The sequence below is a fragment of the Gigantopelta aegis genome, chromosome 3 (assembly GCF_016097555.1).
Source record: "Gigantopelta aegis isolate Gae_Host chromosome 3, Gae_host_genome, whole genome shotgun sequence".
NCBI classification, from domain to species: domain Eukaryota; kingdom Metazoa; phylum Mollusca; class Gastropoda; order Neomphalida; family Peltospiridae; genus Gigantopelta; species Gigantopelta aegis.
This window is the reverse complement of record NC_054701.1, coordinates 66184590-66211861: the sequence shown is the minus strand read 5'-3', so window position 1 is coordinate 66211861 and position 27272 is coordinate 66184590. Positions and strand designations below refer to the sequence as shown.

Sequence of the window (27272 nt, the reverse complement as noted above, 5' to 3'; positions counted from 1 at the left end):
TACTCGTTTATATAGGAATTGATTGAAACATGTTGGTTCTTTTGCTAAAAAAAGTAAAATAATAATAATAATTAAAAAAACGGTATTAGACACAAGTTATACAACTTGCTAGGTCTTCTCCATAATACATATATGTCACGACCGTAATATATTTATGCAATTTAAGTATGAACATAACTAAATATCATTGAAAGAGACAAAGAAAGAAAGAAGGAAAGAAGGAAAGAAAGAAAATAAGCAATAAAATTATCTAAGTGATCGATAATCAGATAGCAGGTTTGCTACAAAAACACAAAACACAAACAAGGCAGCACACACAAAGAAACGACTATACATTATTTACTAATTTAGGAAAACGTTGGGGGTTTTTCATTTGTATTTCTACCTGCATGAAAAAAATAATAATTCTTTATTTTTTATTGTCTTCTTCACTTAGAACATGTTAACCATTTAAAATCAATTGTAAATTTATTGGCGGAAATCTTTGCAATGAATTCCTGAGAATACGACTTGCCTTTCATATAAAATACATTCACAGGGGGTCGGGGTGGGTGGTGGGGGTGTTTCAAAATTATTTCATATAGGAATTCGGCCGGACAGGTTTATTAAGATAAAAAAAAAATTGATAGATCGAAGTTTGAGTTATTGAAGTTTGAGTTATCGAAGTTTAACTGTAATGATTACAGCTGTTACGCAAATTATTTAAATTTATACTTGCACCACATATATAAATATAACATCTCACCCAGTTTATAAAACAGGACACGTCTGTCAGCATTCTAGTCTAGCATATAAATGTCTATCTTATTTTACTGTATTCTGCCATGTATTAAAAGCAAAATTTAATCTCTATCGTTGGTCCCATCGTTCTACAACAATGTTTTTGTTAAATAATTTCAGTTTTGTTTTACGTAAGAAGAAGGGCAAGAGAAAGTGCTATCAATACTTTCCCAAAGGGCAAGTCAAAAAATGTCTTAAGTACGAACACTGCATTACTGAGTTTTATTTGTAAACCCATACCAATTCAAAAAACATTTCTGTGTAAATAAAAGGTTTCTTAGCAAATTGCAATCAAATTATATACATTAATCTCATTTTAATACAGCCCTGGGTAAAAACAAAATGCTTGTTTATTAACAAAATATTTTGAGTTGGTATGGGTTTAAAGGAGGGGACAATTAAGGCATTTGGCTTGGTATGCATAGTCAACGATATATAATTCACATTATTGCTTAATATCAACAAGTATAATCGTATAGTTAATTAATAAAACGGTTAAATGTGACGGCTATTATATATAACGGGCACAGCTATTTTGTACCATCCCAGTGAATACGCCCTCTGGCGAGCTGGTGGTTACGTAATACCTAACATGTCACGCCAGGAATTAGTCTTCGAACTGAAGAAACAAAACATATCTGATTTTTGCGGATGCATCGCAATGTGCTGTGATAATATCCATCCCAGTAAACCAGCACCAAGTATATATTATTTTTCAATACCAAATAAACCACCATTGTCAAAGTGTTGAAATAATTGTCTTATGTTTTGTACATAAATTAACCCACGTACTTAAATAATAATCGGAGTGTTTTCTTGGTTAATTGGTATTTTCTTTCCGTGGCCTGTACCTGTGGTTCCTGATTGGCAGGTGTATATTTAGACGGTCCCCAAACACTGTGTCTAGACACACTAAAAAGTCGTGTCTCTCTTATTAAGATCACATGGTATTGTGTGATAACCGCGCTGACACCCCTCAAATCGTAATAGCATTATCAGGCGTCCTGCTTTATTACTTTAAGTAATTCTGTAAAACCCTTGATTATGTAGACTTTCCCCATCTAAAATCACAAAACTAACCAATTACGTAGTCCCAAAGAAAAGAAAATTATCATTTGGGTATCGTGAGTGGTCGTTTTTGCTTGAACGTACCCTACCAATAGGCCAAATAATACGCATTTTTTCTTTGGATTTTTTAAGAGTAAAATACTCCATTTCGTTCTATTGATGCAAATTGAAATATGTTTTGTTAAATAGTTTATTATACTATCAAGTCATTTATGTTGTTTTACAAGTCAGGTTGATGAAAGCGAAGCGCCGTGTCGTAAATTAGAGCGTTTGTTTACACTGTGCATAGAGGCGTTGGACGGAGCTGACGTCCCAAGCTATACCACCGGACGTCACAAAAACGAAACAAAATGGCTGCCCCCAGTTAGCAGGAATAATCACGTTTTTTTAACTCTAAAATTACTAGTTTTTTCATTTCTTAAAGTGTCAGTATGTGTTGGTGGTCCGGGTATGCATCTTTCCAACACATCAGGCTCATATTGAGTTGATCATCCAATTAAATGTTAAAGGCACAGACCCAAGTTTTAACCCGTGAAAATTAACACTAAGTTTAGTTAATTTACAGACCTTTAACGCATTTGGATAAAGTTACAATTGAGTGAAACCTGAGTCTCTGACTTTGAAATGACGTTAAAGTCCGGACTTTATTAAAGTCTAGACTTTAAGGTTTATAAGCACGGGGCCTGCTTTACAAATTGTTTGTGCTATTTAACTTTAAAAGTGGGATGGTCTTTTTAAATGATATACATATGCATGCATGTATGTATATATGTATATATGTATATATGTATGTATGCATGCATGTATGCATGCATGCATGTATGGATGCATGGATGTATGCATGGATGTATGTATGCATGTATATATGTATGCATGTATGCATGTATGTATGTATGTATTCATATATGTATGCATGTATGTATGTATGTATGTATGTATGTATGTATATATGTATGTATCTGAACGACAAAACCGTAATAAATTACCAGGGCCGTATCTCCGCACAATGCAGAGTAGAATGGCCATTTGTCAAAATAGTGGTTGATTCCATGAATCTCTAACTTAGTGCCTCGTCTATAGGAGGACAGTCAGTCCTAAGGAGATCCGTCACTGGAAATTTCATCCCTTTCATACATATACATAGATGTTCATATGTATAATTATATATGTATGTCATGTATACTGATGTCATTCATGTTACAATCAGGGACATAATATAACTAGGCATTCGAAATGTGTACTCATTCATTTCAACTTATTTTCGTGCTTATAGCCAGTTAAGGTTTAGGCACGCTGTCCTGGGCACACACCTTGGCTATCTGGGCTGTCTGTCCAGGACAGAGCGTTAGTTGTTAGTGGTTAGTGAGAGTCGTTAACATTCGCTCTGCGTGGGAGCCGGTACCGAGCTACGAACCCTGTACCTACCAGTCTTATGTCCGAAACCACCGAGGACAGTAGATGTATACTCAAATGCATGTGTCAATGGCCAAAACGTGTGGGACATTGGTGTAGAGAGCGCCACCACCCCCACCATCCATACAATTACATGAGCTAAAAACATTATTTTCAACAAATACTTTTATTTTCATTTTACAATCTATATATTATATTGCATTTTAGTTCATTGGAATACTGCTGGTTCCTTGTTTTAGTTTAAACCTTACTAAAAGATTCGCGCATCTTCCCCCGACATGGCCTGAAACGTGAGTGGAAAACCTTCCTTTTACTACAAATATTAATTTTTACCAACAGCTTTTATATGCAATGGTTAATTGGAAGATAGCCGTGCAGAGCTAAATCAATCAACAAGTTAATAAAATAAATAATTAATTAATTAATTAATAAGCAAACCACAAAACGAACTACCCAAATAACTATGCAGACCATTTACTCAATTTATTTTTCTCTACACACTAAACTGAACACACATTAATTAATACACCTTTTACACGTGAATGAAACTGTACAAGAAAATGATTATATTAAAATGTATTTTACGTGTGTTAAACTGGGAAATGTTCTATTAAATATATGTTGTCGTCATGGGTAACGACATTCTCGCTGTGGAAAAAGCATTCTCTCCACTGCGAACTGGGTGCTGTTACTATTTTTAGCACATGGCCGTCGATTCTCGTTACCGCATTTCCAGATCCAGGTTTGCGCCGCTGAAAAAGAAAGGCAATACTTTTATCAACACGTCGTATTGAATAGAGTCAGAATTTATCAATATCCAAAGAAAACCAATACCTTTATCCACACGTATTACACAGAGTCAGTATTTATCAACAACCAAACCAAGCGAATACTTTTATCAACATGTCGTATTGCCTAGAGTCAGTATTTATCAACATCCAAAGACAGCTAATACTTTTATCAACACGTCGTATTGCACAGAGTCAGTATGTATTAACATTCAAAGAAATCCAATACTTTTATCAACACGTCGTATTGCATAGTGTCAGTATTTATCAACATCCAAAGAAAACCAATACTTTTATCAACACGTCGTATTGCATAGTGTCAGTATTTATTAACATTCAAAGAAAGCCAATACTTTTATCAACACGTCGTATTGCATAGAGTCAATATTTATCAACATAGAAAGAAAACCAATACGTTTATCAACACGTCGTATTTCATAGAGTCAGTATTTATCAACATCCAAAGACAGCTAATACTTTTATCAACACGTCGTATTGCATAGTCAGTATTTATTAACATTCAAAGAAAGCCAATACTTTTATCAACACGTCGTATTGCATAATGTCAGTATTTATCAACATCCAAAGAAAGCCAATACTTTTATCAACACGTCGTTTGGCATAGAGTCAGTATTTATCAACATCCAAAAAAAAACAATACGTTTATCAACACATCGTATTGCATAGAGTCAGTATTTATCAACATCTAAAGAAAACCAATACTTTTATCAACACGTCGTATTGCATAGTGTCAGTATTTATTAACATTCAAAGAAAGCCAATACTTTTATCAACACGTCGTATTGCATAGAGTCAGTATTTATCAACATCGAAAAAAACCCAATACGTTTATCAACACGTCGTATTGCATAGTGTCAGTATTTATCAACATCCAAAGAAAACCAATACTTTTATCAACACGTCATATTGCATAGTGTCAGTATTTATTAACATTCAAAGAAAGCCAATACTTTTATCAACACGTCGTATTGCATAGAGTCAGTATTTATCAACATCTAAAGAAAACCAATACTTTTATCAACACGTCGTATTGCATAGTGTCAGTATTTATTAACATTCAAAGAAAGCCAATACTTTTATCAACACGTCATATTGCATAGTGTCAGTATTTATTAACATTCAAAGAAAGCCAATACTTTTATCAACACGTCGTATTGCATAGAGTCAGTATTTATCAACATCTAAAGAAAACCAATACTTTTATCAACACGTCGTATTGCATAGTGTCAGTATTTATTAACATTCAAAGAAAGCCAATACTTTTATCAACACGTCGTATTGCATAGAGTCAGTATTTATCAACATCGAAAAAAACCAATACGTTTATCAACACGTCGTATTGCATAGTGTCAGTATTTATCAACATCCAAAGAAAACCAATACTTTTATCAACACGTCATATTGCATAGTGTCAGTATTTATTAACATTCAAAGAAAGCCAATACTTTTATCAACACGTCGTATTGCATAGAGTCAGTATTTATCAACATTGAAAGAAAACCAATACGTTTATCAACACGTCGTATTTCATAGAGTCAGTATTTATCAACATCCAAAGACAGCTAATACTTTTATCAACACGTCGTATTGCATAGTCAGTATTTATTAACATTCAAAGAAAGCCAATACTTTTATCAACACGTCGTATTGCATAATGTCAGTATTTATCAACATCCAAAGAAAGCCAATACTTTTATCAACACGTCGTTTGGCATAGAGTCAGTATTTATCAACATCCAAAGAAAACCAATACGTTTATCAACACGTCGTATTGCATAGAGTCAGTATTTATCAACATCCAAAGAAAACCAATACGTTTATCAACACGTCGTATTGCATAGTGTCAGTATTTATCAACATCCAAAGAAAACCAATACTTTTATCAACACGTCGTATTGCATAGTGTCAGTATTTATTAACATTCAAAGAAAGCCAATACTTTTATCAACACGTCGTATTGCATAGAGTCAGTATTTATCAACATCCAAAGAAAACCAATACGTTTATCAACACGTCGTGTTGCATAGAGTCAGTGTTTATCAACATCTACAGAAAAGCAATACTTTTATCAACACGTCGTATTGCATAGTGTCAGTATTTATCAACATCCAAAGAAAACCAATACTTTTATCCACACGTCGTATTGCATAGTGTCAGTATTTATCAACATCCAAAGAAAAACCAATACTTTTATCAACACGTCGTATTGCATAGTGTCAGTATTTATTAACATTCAAAGAAAGCCAATACTTTTATCAACACGTCGTATTGCATAGTCAGTATTTATCAACATCCAAAGAAAACCAATACTTTTATCAACACGTCGTATTGCATAGTGTCAGTATTTATTAACATTCAAAGAAAGCCAATACTTTTATCAACACGTCGTATTGCATAGCGTCAGTATTTATCAACATCCAAAGAAAACCAATACGTTTATCAACACGTCGTGTTGCATAGAGTCAGTGTTTATCAACATCTACAGAAAAGCAATACTTTTATCAACACGTCGTATTGCATAGTGTCAGTATTTATTAACATTCAAAGAAAGCCAATAATTTTATCAACACGTCGTATTGCATAGAGTCAGTATTTATCAACATCCAAAGAAAACCCATACGTTTATCAACACGTCGTATTGCATAGAGTCAGTGTTTATCAACATCAAAAGAAAACCAATACGTTTATCAACAACGTCGTATTGTATAGTCAGTATTTATCAACATCTACAGAAAAGCAATACTTTTATCAACACGACATATTGCATAGTGTCAGTATTTATTAACATTCAAAGAAAGCCAATACTTTTATCAACACGTCGTATTGCATAGAGTCAGTATTTATTAACATCCAAAGAAAACCAATACGTTTATCAACACGTCGTATTGCACAGAGTCAGTATTTATCAACATCCAAAGAAAACCAATACGTTTATCAGCAACGTCGTATTGTATAGTCAGTATTTATCAACATCTACAGGAAGCCAATACTTTTATCAACATGTCGTATTGCATAGAGTCAGTATTTATCAACATCCAAAGAAAGTCAATATTTTTATCAACACGTCGTGCTGCATAAGGTCAATATTTATCAACATCCAAGTAAAACCATGCATCATCATCATCATCATTATTACGATCATCATCATCATTATCATCATCATAATTATCATCAGCATCGCCATTATCATCATTATCAACCTTCATTATCATCATACTTATTATCATTATCATTATCGGCATCACCATTCTCATAATTATAATCATCATTATTATCATAACAGTCATAGCATGCATTGTATTTCATGCACAGTTGATCTTATTTAGTTCGTCGTCTGCTATTTTGGTGATGTCGTTAAACAAAACTAACTTTAGACTAGTTATTTGGTGATAAGCTGCACGAAAAACAAACGATTGGCTTACTCCATTTTTGACCAATGACGACGGGACATTCTCTGCGCTCCAAGTTTATCTCAGGTCTTCCGTCCGGTTTGTAATTAAACCAAAACAAGGCAGATCCCTGAAGATAACAAAATTATCATTCAAATACAATAATTAATGTTAGATCAATAACAATAGCGTTCTATAAACTATCAAATATAATGACTGGAGCTGGTTCTGGAATATAAATCTAGCAGCTATTGACTATCAACTATGGCCTCGGTGGTGTCGTGGTTAAGCCATCGGACATAAGGCTGGCAGGTACATGGTTCGCAACCCGGTACCGGCTCCCACCCAGAACAGGTTTTAACGAGGAACATCTGTAGGGTTAGGGTGAGGTGGGTTTTAAATGGAGTCAGTTTCATCGTCAATGGATCAGAACAAAAGGGGAAAACGAATACGTGGAGGAATATAATTAGTGGATAACCCTACTGTGTTTTCCGATTTGCGGACGTATATCGGTGGTTTTACTGTCGCAAATTTAGTTTTATTGGCAACAGTAAAACCACCGATATACGTCCGCAAATCAGAAAACACAGTAGGGTTATCCCTATTCTAACTAAACTGTTTGCTGATTGATTTTAAATAGGAAATTGTCACATTTTTAGTAAGAATAAGCATATAATAGGCAGCCCATTAACAGACGATGGGTGGTCGGACAGTTAGCGGCTCGAACACAGATATGTAATTTGACATATTTAATCAGCTCTCGTGATTAGATAACGACTAATAAAGAATAATATGTTCATTTCTGACATTAAAACTTCTCAGTATTTAACGACTTCTGTACGTAATATGAATGATACAGAAATTGTCCTTATGATTCTGTTCTTTGCTTAACCTATGATGTATTTCTGCCAGAAAATTTGCGACCGGTATATCGGTGATTTTACCACCTGAAATATTTAGTATAGATCCAATCAGATTCGTTCTTACAAATGTGTTGAATTAGAATGATCTATAATTAAAAAATATATATATATATATATAATGAAATGAGTCAATAATGTATAATGGAATAAAGTTTCAACAATCAAACAAAACAATTAATTTTATTTCTGCTAAATCCAAGGGTAAATCCACGCGAGGGGACCAAGGAGACATCACCCCCACCCACCCCAACAAAAACTAAACAATTAACAATGCCCTTTTTTAACAATTTGTTTAAAATTTTCATTGAAATGCCCTTTGTCCCGGCTCTTAAATATTTCCTGGGTCCGCCCATGAAGTATATCTTTGAGAGTGTGTCCAGGCACCCCGAAAACATTCCAATGGTACTTACTTTCCGGGGAGCAACTTTGATCCCTAGATTTGGGAAAATCGTGGCACCACCTTCATCAACATCAGTAAGCTGTAAAGAGTAATAAATAACAACCTGTATTGCTGAGTTGCAAACAATAATTATCATCTACGTCGCTGATTTTATGTGTTCACAAAAATTAACCAGTGCTTATCACGGGAACATTTTGATGGGATGTGGTCGCCATATAGGCAACATATCATCATTTGTCGTGTCGTTACTTGCTATAGCAGCTTAATTATAGTCCGGTTTAGAAAATAGTTCCTCATAAAAAAAATACTTCAAAATTCTGATATGCTTTTTGAAATCTTTCTTTGATAATTACACGTAGCTTGACCTCTGTAGTATTTAAATGACCCATTGGTTTGAAGTAACTTGATATATGTAGTACTAACTGATAACAACTGTGTAAGTGGTATGGTGCCACGTGTATAACAGCAACACGAGGCGGTGGTCAGGCACAGGGGCCATTAATTGAAACATTTCGTGATCGACCTATGTTGCTTTTTTACACGGTACTTGTCAGTCGAGAGTACTCCCTAAAATTAGTAGTCGACAGTGTCGTATTTTTCACAGAATATAGTCTGACAAAGAAATTGTATTGAACTGCATGGAGTAATTAATGGTGGTGTGTAACATACATTGGGCTTTCCCCCAAAACATGACCGCCGTGTAGATAGCCAGCCCTCATTAACCAAGGCAATACACACGGCTGCCGTGTATATAGTCTCTTCTATGTTAAATGACAAACATGGCGGCTTCCACTGCCGTTGGATATTTTTTATTTCATCTTTATACGCAAAATTTAGCACAATATATGTACGCTAGTCGACTGGACCTGAGAAAAAAGGATACTTCCCGTCTGGTAAGTACAAAGATGGCAGTCCGCTGTACAAACGAAAAGAGGAGACCCGGTTTTGTTGTAGAACCCACTGGGCTGCGTCCCGCCCTCGTTTAATAAACAAGTGCTCAGAAGTGCTGGAGACAGTGAGAGCCTCTAGCATTGGGAACCCTCATGTCTATTTTTGGTATGCTAGTTAAATGGACGGACGAAGGGCATAGAAATAATTAAACAAGATTTTTCAAATTCGACATAAATAGAACAAAGTATGTATATATACAGTCAAACTTCGTTAACTCGAAGTTGAAGGGGACGACGAAATAGTTCGAGTTTCAGGGAGTTCGAGTGTTCGAAATTCGTACAGTAGACCTCAAAGTGAAACTGCATTGCAGTATTATCATTTCGTTGATATCGGATGTTAGCACATTTCTTCTGTGTATATGATAAAACTAAGTAAATATTAACAGAAACGAGATAAATCCGATCAATTTGACGTACATCTCTATGTACTTTTATTGTATTAATTGACAGTAAAGTATAAAAAAAAAAAAAAAAACTGAAAGCACGTACTTACATATAACCGGAAGTAAGCGATAAATTAAAGTTGATATATTTTTCAAATGTCAAAACAAGGCGGAACGTAACGTTGTAATAAATTAAAATACTGAATGTCGATTAGCACTAAGTACGTTTGTTTACCAAATAAAAAATACACAATATAAATAGCAAAATTAGTGTAAATCACAAAAATCATTTTAAAAACCCTCACTAACATAGCGAGACATAACATAACAAATCAAAACGCTGTATGCCAAATAGCACTAGGTTATGTACTTTTTTGCACTCGTTTAAGAGAAAAAACAAACAGCGTTAATTGTTATTACAACAGTTCTTTGAAGATTACAAGACTATCCGTACTTTGTGTAATGAGGCCCGCTGCCGTGTACAAACACTGACAACCAAATGCAGGCATGTAGGATCATTTCGTTCCGCATAGTCGGCGATCTATTATTCTGTAATTACCGCGTGTATCATCGATAGCCGAGACCAGTCGGGACACTCACGCTTTAAAGTATTACCGGTACAGTTAAAAGGCTCAGTCACTCCACAAACTTCGAGTTTTGGAAGTGCAATATCCCTTAATTTTTTATGGTGGGACCATAAAATTACTTTGAGAGATAGAGTTTTTCGAATGTTCGAAGTTTGAGTGTTCGAAGTCTGTTATTACTAGTTTGTATAGCAGTTCGGCCGGGACCACCGTTTTACTTCGAGAGATCGACGTTTACGAAAGATCGAAGTTTGAGTTATCGAAGGTCGACTGTGTATATATATATATATATATATATATATATATATATATATATATATATATATATATATATATATATATATATACATATATATATATATATACATACATACATACACATGTATATATATATATATATATATATATATATATATATATATATATACATACATACATATATACATACATACATACATACATACATACACATGTATATATATATATATATATATATATATATATATATATATATATATATATATATATATATATATACATATGTATGTATATATATATGTTCCTGTTATCCACTGTGATATGACATTGCTGAACACTTTGACAATTTTTTTTATGCACACACCAATGCCTTGTGTAGATAGACTGATAAAGGGATGGATAGAAAAATAAAAGATTCATAATAAAACAATAACATAAATTAACATTTGCGTGTATGGATGGATAGAAAAGAAAAAAAAACATATGATAATTTGCATGTTTATATATTGTGCGTGTTAACCTCGTCCGCAATCCCAAGATCGGGAGGACACCATCACAAACTTAATATACTTACGTAAATGAAAACAGATGCCATCCTTTGGTCCACATCAACAAGGTGCGGAGGCTGAAAAGTAACAATATTCCGTGACAGACAATATGATACACTAACATTACCTTTATTTATATAGTGGTAAAACACTCGCCTGGTGTGGCTATATCTCGTTCTAGCCAGTGCACCACGAAAGAGAGGGAAGAGAGAGGTGATGAAAGACAGAAGACGGAGGAGAGAGAGAGAGAGAGAGAGAGAGAGAGAGAGAGAGAGAGAGAGAGAGAGAGAGAGAGAGAGAGAGAGAGAGAGAGAGAGAGAGAGAGAGAGAGAGACCACTCTACCTCCGAGGAATATCCTGTACACCTGTGTTATAAGTGCAGTAACTAAACAGTTATGTCGAGGGTATGAACACGAACAATTCAATTCAATTCTCCTTCTTTTTTTTTTTTGCTTTAAGCTACAAGCTTATCAGCACAACATATTTACACAGTACATGTAAATAATAATAAAATATAGAATAATGTGTTACATGTGTAAGTTTTGTTGTTGTATAAAACACATTACTTTTCAATATAATCAGTAACTTCAATACATTTGAACCAATTATGGTATTTTTCACGTGATGATATAAGATTATCAGAATACATTTGATTTATATGTTCATATTAGTAGAAGACTAATAACGCTTTTGTACCCCAAAAAAGACCAAATGTGTGTCAAAAAAGGATATAGTTAACCCATATTTCTTTATTGACTTTGGTCATACTTCTTCGACATTGTATAATAGGGTATATACGGTAGTTATAATACTTACATCAAAACGAGGCTCATACTGTCCTCCAATACCATAATTCAGCACCTGGTTTCAGAAGACAACATGTTTCAATTAAACAATTGAAATAAATTAATGATAATTTGTGATAATTCAAAACGTATTTGTCTGATAATGAACAGTTTAACCAATGTTATACCTTAAAACAAGAGGAGTCTATCCACTGGAGGAGAGTTACGTGTATTAATAATGTTACAATAGATTATACAATAAGATAAACCGTAATGTATATTTTAAAACGATAAGATATTTTCACATTCTTCTTTTAAAAAGAATCTAAGCTTTAATTTACTAGGGCAATAAAAAGGAATCGAGTCACATAAAAATATGTTCTTTTACAGAAAGCTTGTTTTTTGTATATATTTCTGTAAACTGTCACATAATAATAATAATAATAATAATAATAATAAGAAGAAGAAGAAGAAGAAGAAGAAGAAGAACCATTATTTTCTATCATACCACATCTCATTCAAATAGAATTCAGCATCCATGTTAAGTTCACGTCAATAGTGTGGGGGTTTTATTGGTTAAATGAGATGTTCTCAGGCCAAGCAAACGATTTGTGTTGGTCAGGTCTGCTAACGGAGCCTTACAACTTTGAGTGACAGTAAGATTTGAGTTAAATGAGTTAGGCTGTACTCACCTCAGTTTTGAGCGTCCCGCCAATGGTCGGCTTTGCTAGCAGTCCCGTTACCTTGGTAACCATCGAAAATATGTTTGTCGCCTTTTGATTTTCGCTGGACAAGTATGTTCTGTAAATGAGTGAATTTTGTCAGACATTCATAAAATTAACTTATGAACAATAAAAATCCCTATTTCTCGTTGGTGGTTGAAATATGAGTTAAAGTTTGTTTTGTCTAGAGCACATTGATTTAATAATCATCGGATATTGGATGGCAAACATTTGGACTTTAGTATACGAACCTTTTGACTATCCCTCGTAGTTTACAATGAAAAGTCGATCCTGTCCGAAATGATTCCACGTGCAAAATCATTCATGTTTTCATTAATGTGAAATGCAAAGTTCGATTTATACTATCTCGAACCGAATTTGACCCATAAAGCTTGGTTGAACTTTCAATGAAAAACTAGGGTCTGATACATATATTGGTGTATTCAAAAGAGCCAAATAACCTGTCCTTCGCAGAAAACAGATTGTTATGCAAGGTGTCCCTTAAAAGAGGTTCCACTATAGTAATAAAAACTAAATATATAACAACAAGGGCGAAAATGAAGCAGTAAAGATACTCACACTCTCATCCATTCGTCGGATTTCGATGAACTGGCATTGTTGATCTAAAATAAAATTATGTTGCATATTACTACTGCGTGCATGCACAATATGGGACTATGCACTATGGATGTAGCAGTGAAAAAGACCCAAAACGACAATAACACCATACACTCCAAACAACAAACAACAAACACCGACTCACCCACCCACCCTCCTAAAACAATCTAACCAAAGAAACAAACAAAAACAAATTTTAATATTTTTATTAAATGCAATGTATCTGTTCTTGGAATTATTGAATTGATTTTTTTTTTTTTTTTTTTTTTTTTTTAAACAAGTTGTTTTGGTTATCGTCATTATAATTTGTATTACAATTTCTTCAAATAAAAATAAACTACAATAAGAAGGAAATATTTTATTTAACGACGCACTCAACACATTTTATTTTCGGTTATATGTCGTCGGACATATGGTTAGGGACCACACATATATTGAAAGAGGAAACCCGCTGTCGCCACTTCATAAGCTACTCTTTTCGATTAGCAGCAAGGGATCTTTTGTATGCACCGCCCTACAGACAGGATAATACATACCACGGCCTTTGATATACCAGTCGTGGTGCATGAGAAATTTCGCATCCCGCCCCAAACTACAAGGAATTAAAGTATATTTATATCTTGCGCATAACATAGAAAACATAACGTACATAACATTCGGTTTGTATACCATTGGTGTTTATAGTACAAATCGGTGTCCAGGATAAATGTTCCGAATCTGCGCATGCGCTTAAGACGGAATTAATTCTAAATGAAAGAACTGACAGTCACATGATACCATTCCATTTACTCTGATTACCTAAACTAGATATTGTTAAATATAACTGTAAACAAACCTGTTTGGTAGCTTCAAGTTTCACTTGATTTGCTGTCTGGTTGTCAATGACGTAATGAATTAAAGATACGTATGGAGATACGCTCAGTATTTCCTCCTTGTATAACTGGAATATGTCACGTGAACATCTGTAGCGACATCGGTGGTACCATAATAACTTGGACTGGAAAACATAAACGAAAGGAATAGAAAATAATGTGTTTTGTGCATTAAAGTTAAAGTTTATTTTGCTAACGACACCACTAGAGTACATTGATTAAGTAATCATCGGCTATTGCGTGTCAAACATTTGGTAATTCTGACTCGTAGTTAACAAAGGAATCCCGCTACATTTTCCTAATGCAGCAAGGGATCTTTTACATGCACTTTCACACAGACAGGAAAGCACATACCACGGCCTTTGACCAGTTGTCAAAAAAAACACAATCAGTTGAACGGATCCACTGAGGTGGCTCGATCTTGCGACGCAAGCATCTCAGGCAAGCACTCAACCAACTGAGCTAAATCCCGCTCATGTTTTGTGCATTAAAGGGACATTCCTGAGTTTGCTGCAATTTTTAAGATGTCATTGACTAACAGAGACTTTTTAACGATTGTAATTACATATCAAATATATTTTTCTGCGTAAAATATTAGTGGTTGTATATTAAACGTGTTTCTGATCGTTCTAATATTTGTACTAGGTTAAATTCCATTTTATTTCCAAAAAAATTTAAAAAATTCATACGTACGAAATTATTTGAAGACAAAATCCAGTTTGGGCTTCTTACAAATATTAAGACGACCAGAAAAACATTGTATATACAGACACCGATATTCTAAACCAGAAAATATATTTAATATGTAAGTTTAATCGTAGAAATATTTTATTAGTCGGAAACATCTTACTATGCAGAAAACTCAGGAATGTCCCTTTAAGCAATGGTATACGAGCAACTCCAATACCGAAATCTGAAGGCAGTAGTGCGCACGCACACACACACACACACACACACACACACACACACACACACACACACACACACACACACACACGAAACATAGCTTAATACTAACAGTTCTGCCATTGGTGGTACACGTGTCAGTGTTTGCTGTAGTAAAACTGTTTCATATGGCCAGTAATTTAGCCCTACTTTGAACTAGTACCAGCTACTAGTACTATTGAGTTTGAAACATTTGCGGGGTCTTATTAAAAACAGTATTACAATTTTTGTGCGGAACTTTGGTAGTCAAAGATGCCTCCCGTTGTGTCTGAACCGAGCAATTTAAGAGTGAAGGGAGGTAAAATCCATGGTGTCGTGGTTAAGCCATCGGACATAAGGCTGGTAGGTACAGGGTTCGCAGCCCGGTATCGGCTCCTACCCAGAGCGAGACCACTAGACCCTCTTCTCTTCACTAAACACTAACAACTAACACTCTGTCCTGGACAGATAGCCAAGGTAGTTGAGACATGTACCCAGGACAGCGTGCTTGAACCTTAATTGGATATAAGCACGAAAATAAGTTGAAAATGAAATCATTGAAATAATACCGGCCTCTGTGGTGTCGTGGTTAAGCCATCGGACATAAGGCTGATATTTGCTCCCACCCAGAGCGAGTTTTAACGACTTAGTGGGTAGGTGTAAGACCACTACACCCTCTTCCCTCTCTCACTAACCACTAACAACTAACCTACGTTTCTGGACAGACAGCCCACATAGCTGAGGTATATGCCCAGGACGGCGTGCTTGAACCTTTACACAGTGTTTTTGTTTGAGTCTTGAATTTTTATATTGATGTTGATCATCACTTTGTTTGCATTACCATAGTTTGACACCCAGTGGCCGATGTATTTTTCGTGCTGGGGTGTCGTTAAACATGCATTCATTCTTAATTGGACATAAGAACAAAAATAATTAAAATGAAATGAATTATTGAAATGCGAGAAACAGTTTCAGCCACATATGTTATTATTGTTGATTGTGGGATTTGATTTGGTGGTATACACCCTACTGACTAAAAGAAAAGGCTTCACCAACGTGGATTCTCTTAAGGCGACGCCACACGATACGAGTGCCTCGTACGAGAATAGTCGACGGCACAAAAACCGATGAAATTGTAATATTTGTCTTGTCAATCGGATATTATTGTTCGAGTCACTCGTTTCGTGTGGCGTCGGCTATAACCCCGATTTCTTGTCGATGGTTTAAAAATGATAGCAGTAAACCTTGAACTGTGTTTAGATAAAATTGGTTTACAATGAACCGTCCATCATGTCAAAAGTGATTCCACGTACAAAATTATTCAGTTCAAACAGATTTTGAGTGGAAGTCAAAACTGAATAAAATCTGGTTGATTCTTTCCAACCAAATTTAAACCATGAAACGGTTTGAACCACCAACAAGAAGTTAAAGTTTGTTTTTTCTTTAACGACACCATTAGAGCACATTGGTGTATTAATCATCGGCTACTGGATGTATAACATATGTGAATTTTGTAAGGTAGTCTTGAAAAGGAAACCCGCTACATTTGTCCATTAGTACTAAGGGATATTTTATGTGCACTATCCCACAGACATAATAGCACATACCACGGCCTTTGATATACCAGTCGTGGTACACTGGCTGGAACGAGAAATAGCCCAAATGGGTCCACTGACGAGGAACGATCCCAGACCGCCCGCCCATCAGCCCCAAGTTCAGCGAGCAAACGTTTCGCTAACTTTCGCGAACTATGTGATTGGTTCCTGACATGGCCATTTGGTTTACCGTGAAGCACACAAACCAATCTGGCGGACGTTTTTCCGCTCGGTCTGGCTGAACGCAGCCCAGGTGAGCGCTTACCGTTGGACTACAAGAAATCGGGCCAAGATGTACTTACTACTGTTTTGTTGGCGTTGCACATTCGAGTGTAGTTGTTCCACCAATCGGGATTCTTGTACACGTGTACGTTTGGCACTTTTCTGTTTCTGTACTGAATATACAGCATATACATCTCCTTGTCGCTCTCGTCTGTGCCAATACAACAAGCACATACCATAGCATTATAACGGCCGTGTATGTCAAGGCCACAATGACACACCAACTTAAAAACCTACATTTATGGTAGACCATTAAAGGGTGTTGGTAAATTATGCTTTCTTTGGTATAAATATTCCACAATTGCAGAGTTGTAAACTTTAAAAAAATAGATATATCACCTTACCAAAAATGTCACATCACAGGTTATTTTATGTAAATTATAGTATACTGTACATATACTGCATATAGGTTTTATCATTGCATGCATCACATATTTCAAGTATTTGTTTAAAGAGACTGACCTAAGTATGTTCCATTTTAAAACGCTTTCTATCAGTGTCTGTAAATTCAATGTGTTTCCGGTCGTTCTAATGTTTGTAAGTAGCCCAAACTAGACTGAATCGTCCAATAATTTCATACATATATATATATATATATATATATATATATATATATATATATATATATATATAGATATACATGTATATAATATACACATACATATACACATACACATACACATACACACACACACACACACACACACACACATACACACATACATACATATATATATATATATATATATATATATATATATATATATATATATATATATATATATATATATATTTAGATATATATATATATGTATATATATACAAGTTTGACATAATACAAACACTAGGACGATTAGAAACACATTAAGTATACAGTCACTGATATTTTATGCACACAAAAATGTATTTAATATTTTAATATGTAATTTTGGTAATTAAAATTTATATTACGGCTTTTTCACGTCTAACAAAAACGCTATTTCAATACTTAAGTCTATAAAATGTGACATAAAACCCGTTTCCGCCGCTAATGCTAACTGTCTTTTATACATGTATGTACTTTCTCATAGACAAGGAAAGCAGATCGATACCATCAGAACTTAGTGCATTTGGGTATCAGTCGTGGAATACCGGCCATGTCCAGTGTCTACCCCACGACCCAGTATACCATCCAGCACTACCATAGGCGTACGGCCTCCCATTTTTGTAGGGGGCAGGCTGATTTTTGCCCGAATTAAACGAAAATGCCCAAATGTGAATTACACCATTTATTCATATTAGCATTACTGCCAAACAGTATATAGGGCTGCAGATGAATCAGAACGCATTTTTACATGGATTGCAACTAATTTTGTACGATACAATGATGAAAATACATGGTAAAAAGGTCTCGTATTTGCACATTTTGACCGAATATCTCTATCGTTTTTGTCCGAATTTGAGGATTTGCACTTGCACTCCCAGCCTCTCTGTCTCGTACGCCTATGAGCACTACGACTACCGTTTCTCCTTGTCATACGGTATAACTTTTGTTGTGCAGTGTAGATATTGTTTTTGTTGCTTGTTTTAGTTTTAGTTTTTGTGCTTGGTTTAGGTAGGGCTTTTTAAGGAATGTTTGTTTGACAAGACCATCTGAGAATATTGCTTCATCACTGGATAGTAAATGTTAAGCTTACGGTAATAGTGACATCTTAGTTTAAGGTATTGAAGAAAGAAGAAAACCGCCCCGCCATATAAGTTAATTGTATTACTGATTAGCAGCAAGAGATATTTTACCTCCATTTCCCCACAGCCAGAACATCATTTAAATAGGATTTGCATATAGACGCTGTAAAGAAAACTGGTTTGAATCCATGATAACTCGTTGAATCTATCAAGGAGAATTGATCCTACGATACATCGCATCTTTGAATGAACGCTCTAGCTACTAAGCTACATCAACCCATCGATTAATTTTAAATATAAACACATATTTACTAAGATGATGAGCTTTCTCCAACAGGACTTCAGCTTCGTCAAATTTATTTAGCTGCAAAGAGACAAAATAAACTTCAATAAAGAGTACCTCTTTTAAACCTGATTACAAAAGCCATGGTTTACATAGCCCAAAACATGTCTTCACACATACAGTCCTGATTGCAAAAAAATAAAAAATAAAAATAACGAAACAACACATTTTACGGTTATTTGGCGATGGGTATATGGTTATGGGCAATATAAATAATAGTCTACCCGTTTCAATTAGCAGCAGGATTGTACACATCACGGCCTTTGTTATACACTAAATGTGAAGCACTAGCTGAAATAGTCCAATAGTCCGACGGGGATCGATTCTATATTGATCGCGCATCATGCGAGTGTTTTACCACTTGACTACACTCCGCTCCTTTGTTGATACTAGTATAATGTTAATTGTATAAAAGGTATTACTAACAATAATACAAGTAAAATATATTTCTGATGGAAGTCTTCTAATACTAAATACAGCATATCATCTTACAGGCGCGTGTGCTGGTAGATTCGGGTTCGAAGCCCGACCCTCTTGCTCAAAGCGAATTTTCTTTTGTTCTTTTCTTTTTTCGGGGAAGTACGATTCGATCCCATCCCAAACCCCCACTCTCGAAATCTCGTTTGCCAGTCTAAACCACTCTGTGCATAAATCCCAGCACACGCGCCCTTTTCCATGCTCATGCACTATGCTGTAAACGTACCACGTGATACGCTAGGCCTAGCCTGGAATAAGCCGAAGTCGCGGAGAAGGTGCTTTGATTTGGCTGTCTTTCACATTCGTCAACAACCAGCTGCAACCATTCAGATGCTTCGTGGATGAATCCTTTTCGCAGCGATAGAATTCCCATTTCGTACGCGTCGGCAAAACTTAGTGGCTCCCCCTGGTGACCAAACAGATCACCTGTTATCATACGCGTTGCCGAAATGTTGTAGACCCTCTGAATTGTAAGCAAGGCAAGCTTACTGGTCTCGACGTCAAAGAATTCTGGCAGCAAGGTTTTGGAAATATTCAAAAAGTCCACGAACTCTGCCAATAAATTAATGTTGAAACATGTTACGAGGTAATGAGGTACAATAACGTGAATAAATACAAGGTGTTCATAAGAATACAAATACTAACATAATGATAGCATAATAGCTGTTCCTACATATGTTATTCTGAATGATAACGGCAAGATTTCTTTTATATATACCCTTAACCACAAAGAGAATAGCACATATAATATGGCTATTGATATACTAGAGTTCTAGATATTATAAATACTAACCTAATTATAGTATGATAGCTTCCCCCTCATATGTTATTTTGGATGTTAACAGCAATTATTATATATATATATATATATATATATATATAGAGAGAGAGAGAGAGAGAGAGAGAGAGAGAGAGAGAGAGAGAGAGAGAGAGAGAGAGAGAGAGAGAGAGAGAGAGAGAGAGAGAGAGAGAGAGAGAGAGAGAGAGAGAGAGAGAGAGAGAGAGATTTTAAATATATTGTGACGGTACATGCTCTTAATTTCTTTTCGCCTGTGGCGTTATTAATTGTTTTAGAAGACCGTGTGCAGTTTCATTGCACTTAAGCCCAGATGGGCAACTTGTTACGTAATGCCTTCGCGCGATCGGGCATTCTAATACACACCCAGAGCAGGTGTGGAGGCCATGTGGCCAGTAGTTACGTAATACCTCCGCGCGACCGTGGAATCTCTAGCGAACTGGCGACAGCCAGACTGACGATCAGAGAGAAATATACCGACTCTAGAAAAATGGAATATCAGATGATAAGATTCGGTGCCGCGATTTACCCCCAGGCGATATTTCGATTTATAATAAATAGCTAGTGTTTTAGAGTTATGAAGAGAAGCAAAAAGGACAGAACAAGGAAGGCTTCCCGGGAACGTTGTCCGTTTGGACTTTGGTAAATATTTTATTTCTGCTCTGTTGTATAACCTTGATGTGATTGATGTGACTTTTAAATATTTTAATACTGTATTATACCAATATTCTTTAGACAGTGTCTTCGGTCATCTGACGAAGTAAATCGTAGACTTTTGTTCTAACATTATACGAGTATTTGGTAATATAAAGCTTAGCCAGTCATCCTAGAAGACCTAGGTAAACTGTAGGTTATTGTCTTTATTGTGATAGGTACCAGTATTAATTTTGTGTTACAAGGTTACTGAATGAGTAGTTAAGGGTTAATTAAAAATTAACCAGTTAGGAATAGAGTGGTAATTCCTTTATTAATTAACTTCTCCTAGAAGCGTTTCTCTATTATCACACGTGTGGGTGTTGTGTCACGGTGAAGTGATTCGCATATTGTGTAACCTAGACACCTAGAGATTAACTAATTAAGTGATCAGTTCTGGGTTGTTATTATTGTTGTTATTAATTAACTACTACGGCTGTACATTTGTCAGCGTAGGTTAAAACAGATTCCAAAGTGTATTGTGTTTTTGTTGTGTTTTCTAGTGAACTAAACGTGCTATAATAATATATACTTTATATAAGATCGTATCTCTGATCATACCTAGACGAGCCAAAGCGGTTTTGAACTGCCTGTTACAGAGAGATCTAATAGATATACAGTTAGGAGAGATATTTGGATAATCGTGTTTTATTCAGTTACGGGAATTATAGAATCCCCGTGACATATATATACTAGCATTTGATAGTATGATAGGAGACCCGGTGGCCCAACACTGGCTATTCTGATTGCTAAAAACATTATATTTTTATATATAATTTATAATGAACAGAATAACACATACCATGAACTTTGGTATACTAGTCAACAGTAACTACTGTGGATCACCGCCTTAGATCTACTTACGTACCATAAACACTGTTTTACGACTGTTCACCTTTAAATAGTGTTTGTTTTAATGTTGTGAAAATTGTTTATTTATCCATTAAAAAAACAAACAATGATGTACAGGGTGACTGTTAGCGGGCGACAGCAATAAATTTAATATGGTGTGCTAGTATACAAAAATGGATTCTAAGCGTCGGCGAGTACTCGGTATAATGAACACGCTATTGGAATATTGCAATTATGTTCTGGGTCATGCTTATCAGTGCCATTCATTTAATAAGTTTACATGTTTTTCCCTCGGTAAGAAAACATTAATACACTTACAATGACAGTCCCTAGTTTTAAAACTCGATGGCATATTATTCACTATTAGATCCGTGTTTTTAAAAAAAATTGAAATCAGACATAATTTAATTTTATTATTTACATTATCCATTTCCGTACATCAGAAGTGTTTCGAGTCAAACTGGAGTTTCTGATACAAGAAATGCATTTTTATTTATTTTTAAAACCTCATGAACTTCTGAAATGTTATGGTTATGAAAACGAGCTCAAGTCTACGGGTATTTCCCCGTTTCAACGTCACAGACTCTTGTTTGACTTTGTTGTAACTTGATTCAAATGTACTACAGGTTTGTAGATTAACCAAACTTAGTGTCTATGTTCACGAGTTGAAACTAGGGTCTGCGACTTTAAAGTTGACTTACTTTTACCGTAAAATGTACTTTTTAGTTTTTTATTCCAGTTGGTCACAAAATTGTTTAAAATGTGATGAACTGTGGTTGGGTGAGACGCTCTCTTTAAATATTCGTCTTCTGAGAACGATGTGTAGTTTTCTTTGACTTGCTCGAAAAACCTGCAAGAATAATAATTTATTCAGTGTTGATGTGTTAATATCGATTCTCAAAAATGTGAATATGGGTGAATCAATTTGCATGAAATATACACAGGCAATTTACATGAAAAACAGACATCATCATAATCATAATAATTATCGTCGTCATCATCTTCTTCATAATACAATCATAATAATAATCAAAGAGACAGGGACAGACAGTTACAGAGAGAGAGAGATAGAGAGGGGAGGGATAGACAGAAAGAGGGAGAGGGAAGAGCGAGAAAGACACACACACACAGAGAGAGAGAGAGAGAGAGAGAGAGAGAGAGAGAGAGAGAGAGAGAGAGAGAGAGAGAGAGAGAGAGAGGAGGGGGCAGACAGACAGACAGAGACATTCTGATGATATTCAGATATTCTGTTCAATAGTTTTCATGATTAATACTGAATAGTACCAATAAACACTGAATATTAATAAGAAACATACTCTGTTAAATTTCCAATTCTATATTCTGCCAACTCAATGTCTTTTTCATATCCAGATGACCTAAAACAGACAACACACGAACATTTGTTTAATGATTACTGCATAAATATCACAAATAACAGATTGCGGGAGACAGCAGACAATTTAGGTACCGTTAATTATAACATGCGCGGCAGTACCTATTATTCCAGCTATCTTTTTCTTGGAACTTTCACATTTAAAAAAAAAAAAAATGATTTTATTTTTATTTACATCATAACAGGGTTTTTTATCTGTCTCTCTTATTGCCTGCATCTTAAGGTTAACTTCTTATATTTCCCTTAAATCGTCGGCACAACACCAAGACAGAAAGAAAGAAGTGTTTTAGTTAACGACGCACTCAACACATTTTATTTACGGTTATATGGCGTCAGACATATGGTTCAGTACCACACAGATTTTGAGAGGAAACCCGCTGTCGCCACTACATGGGCTACTCTTCCGATAGGCAGCAAAGGATCTTTTATTTGCGCTTCCCACAGGCAGGATAGCACAAACCATGGCCTTTGTTGAACCAGTTATGGATCACTGGTAGGTGCAAGTGGTTTACACCTACCCATTGAGCCTCGCGGAGCACTCACTCAGGGTTTGGAGTCGGTATCTGGATTAAAAATTCCATGCCTCGACTGGGATCCGAACCCAGTACCTACCAGCCTGTAGACCGATGGCCTGCCACGACGCCACCGAGGCCGCTACCAAGACAGAAGTTCATGGGCTAGTGTGATGGTTTTTTTTTGTTTTCATCGTTTGGATGAAGTGGCAAAATTGGCAGCTATGGTGGCAGTACTCATCACGGGTGCGACCGGTGGGGCAGGATATGCTCAGCTTTCGCAAACACCTGATATCATCATTGTTATGACAGTGATTCATATGTACATGTGATCACAGCTGTGCTTATTTTTATTAGCTCTGTCCGGTTCTAGGTTTGATTTGGTAAACTGGTCTGGGAGTGGCAGTCCTCCTAGAGCTTTGCAGGAAGGATGTATTGTCTTGTAAAGGATTTTCTACACCCGTTCGACTCTGCATTGTGCAAAGATACAGTCTTGATCGCGGATAACGGTTAAAACGTTTGTCATTCACATTTACGAATTGTGTTGTGTCGACTACTTTTTTGACACGAAAGATTACAAAAATTAAAACGCTTTTACGTTAACTCAGGCTTTCTAGACGTTTTGAACGTGATGTGCGGTCGATGAATCGATCTCCATCGGTGGGCTATTGGGCTATTTTTCGTTCCAGCCACTGCCAGTGCAACACGACTGGTATATTAAAGGCCGTTGTATGTGCTATCCTGTCTGCGGGATGGTGCATATTAAAAAGCCCTTGCTATTAATAGGAAAATGTAGCGGATTTCCTCTCTAAATCTATACATCAAAATTACCAAATGTTTGACATATAATTATAATATATGTATATATATATAATATTATTATAATAGCCGATGATTAATAAATCAATGTGCTCTGGTGGCGGTGTTAAACAAAACAAACTTTTAACTTTCTATGTAGTTTTAAATTATTATAATATTTTTTATTTTTTATTAACAAAACTGTACAATACTTCAATGTTAAATGGAGAATAATATAGTGGTTTAGTGGACAGCCATCGCTCGTAACGCTGATAGGTAGTGGGTTCGCATTCCGGTACCGGCTCCTACCCAGAGCGAGTTTAACGATCCAATGGTTAGGTGTAAGGCCACTGCACTCACGTCTGTCTCAATAACCACAACCTCTACTACCACCACCCCACCCACCCACACCACACACAGGCTTTCACTGTCCTAAACAGACAGCCCAAGTAGCTAATGTGCGTGCCCAGGACAGCGTGCTTGAACCTTTATTAGATGTAAGCACGGAAATACGTATGAATGAATGAATGAATGAATGAATGAATTTTTAAGTGACGTTGTTTAAAAACTAGACATTAGGCTTACCAAAGAACAGCATACGATTTAAGAAGGGCGGGACGTAGCTCTATGGTAAAGCGCTCACCTGATGCGCGGACGGTCAGGGATCAATCCCCGTTGAGGATCATGTCTGTATGATGGTGCATGTAAAAGATGCCTTGCTACTTATGAAAAAAAAAATGTAGCGGGCTTCCTCTCTCTAGACCATTGTATGTCAAAATTACCAACTGTTTGACATCTAATAGCCAATGATTAATAAATCGATGTACTCTAGTTGTGTCGTTAAACAAAACAAACAAACCAGTGCACCACAATTAGTCAAAGGCCGTGGTATGTGATTTCCTGTCTGAGGAAAAGTGCATTGAAAAGATCCGTTGCTGCTAATTGAAAACTGTAGCGGGTTTCCTCTCTAAGACTTTGTCTGAGTTATCAAATGATTGGCATCTAATAGCCGATGATTAATTAATCAGTATGCTCTAGAGGTGTCGTTAAACAAACAAAAAATTTAAATATGTATATGGATGGTAAATTCAGAATGCTTAAAATGTAATAACAACAATAGACACAATGTACTCAACATAGCAGTTTTATAATTTCTCAATTGCTGGTGTCTTATTTTCAAGTTTGTTGGAATTACGTGTCCACGTGTAACTGAATAATTATTTTAATGAAAGATATAAAACGTGTAGACTGTTATTAACTTAATCGTATCTACTTACTTTCTCAAGTCAACGAGCCGTTTTTCCTCATAGTCAATATAGTTTCCCAATCCATCGAGTATTCTTTTTTCTGCTTTAATAAATGCATGCACATTTGCGCTCGAGTAAATCATATATCCACTAACTACATCTAATATAGTAAGAAGCAGCACAAATCGCAACATTTCTAGCCTAAATATAAAATCTAAAACTATACAAGAGGTGTATTATTGTAAACGTGTATATTTAGTATAGCGTATTATTAGCCTGACACTTTCCATATGTTGACGAATATATGATTTGTTGGATTATGGCTCTGATAATATGATAAGTCAGGCTATGAATAGTCAATGTTAAAAATCAATCATCAGGTTCGAGCACACGAGAACGTTCTGAAGACGGCAACAGTTGGCTCGTATTGATCCCTTGTGCTCTTTTTCTTTCTTACGACCAAACACGACAAAAACAAATATTCGATATATAATTAAAATATTATAAACATTTTTAGCGTATTGTAGTTATTTAAAATAATAAGACGAGCGTGTCTTTCTTTTCTTTTCTTTTCTTTTCTTTTCTTTTCTTTTCTTTTCTTTTCTTTCCTTTCCTTTCCTTTTCTTTCCTGTTTTTTTTTTTTTTTTTTTTTTTTTCTTTATTTTATTATTATATATTTGTTTTAATTCATTTTAAATGCCGATGGTTAAAATATTTGTGCGAATGTCCTTTTGTATTTGTCGCAGAAAGGGTAGTTGAGTGGGTAATGCTCTCGGACAAATATACCTAAGTTTGTTTTTACGAACAATACCTTTGTTTTAAATAACGAAAAATTGACTGAATCTAATGTTCCACTGCGTATCTTTCATTGGTGTTGCAATTTATTGTTTTCACTGAGCGTTGCTCCTTTAAGTAAGCTGGAATTGTTTAAAAGTTCATTGTTTAGTCATTCTTTTCAATGACTGACATTGATATATTTATTTCATGAACCCTGTTTGACATATTGGTTTATATAACTTTTAGTTATTTTATACCTAAAAACTTGACTCCCTAATAAATTGGGGGGGGGGGGGGTCGAGACGTAGATCAGTGGTACAGCGCTCGCCTGATGCGCGGTCGGTTTGGGATTGATCCCCGTCAGTGAGCCTATTGGGCTATTTCTCGCTCCAGCCAGTGTACCACGACTGGTACAT

General features: G+C 35.5%; 1 protein-coding gene across 1 annotated transcript; it reads right to left on the bottom strand.

Moving 5' to 3' along the window:
* Positions 1-3729: 3729 nt before the first annotated feature.
* LOC121391852 (prolyl 4-hydroxylase subunit alpha-1-like) lies at positions 3730-26344 on the bottom strand. Its single transcript, XM_041523334.1, has 14 exons — positions 26110-26344; positions 23446-23505; positions 22831-22979; positions 20015-20340; positions 19281-19332; positions 17324-17454; positions 14466-14627; positions 13592-13635; positions 12983-13091; positions 12322-12366; positions 11532-11582; positions 8793-8861; positions 7493-7589; positions 3730-4013 (listed from the first exon to the last, which is right to left on the bottom strand). Exons 1-14 carry the CDS (start codon positions 26271-26273, stop codon positions 3889-3891), a joined length of 1584 nt encoding a protein of 527 aa, XP_041379268.1. The 5' UTR covers positions 26274-26344; the 3' UTR covers positions 3730-3888.
* Between the last annotated feature and the right edge of the window lie 928 nt (positions 26345-27272).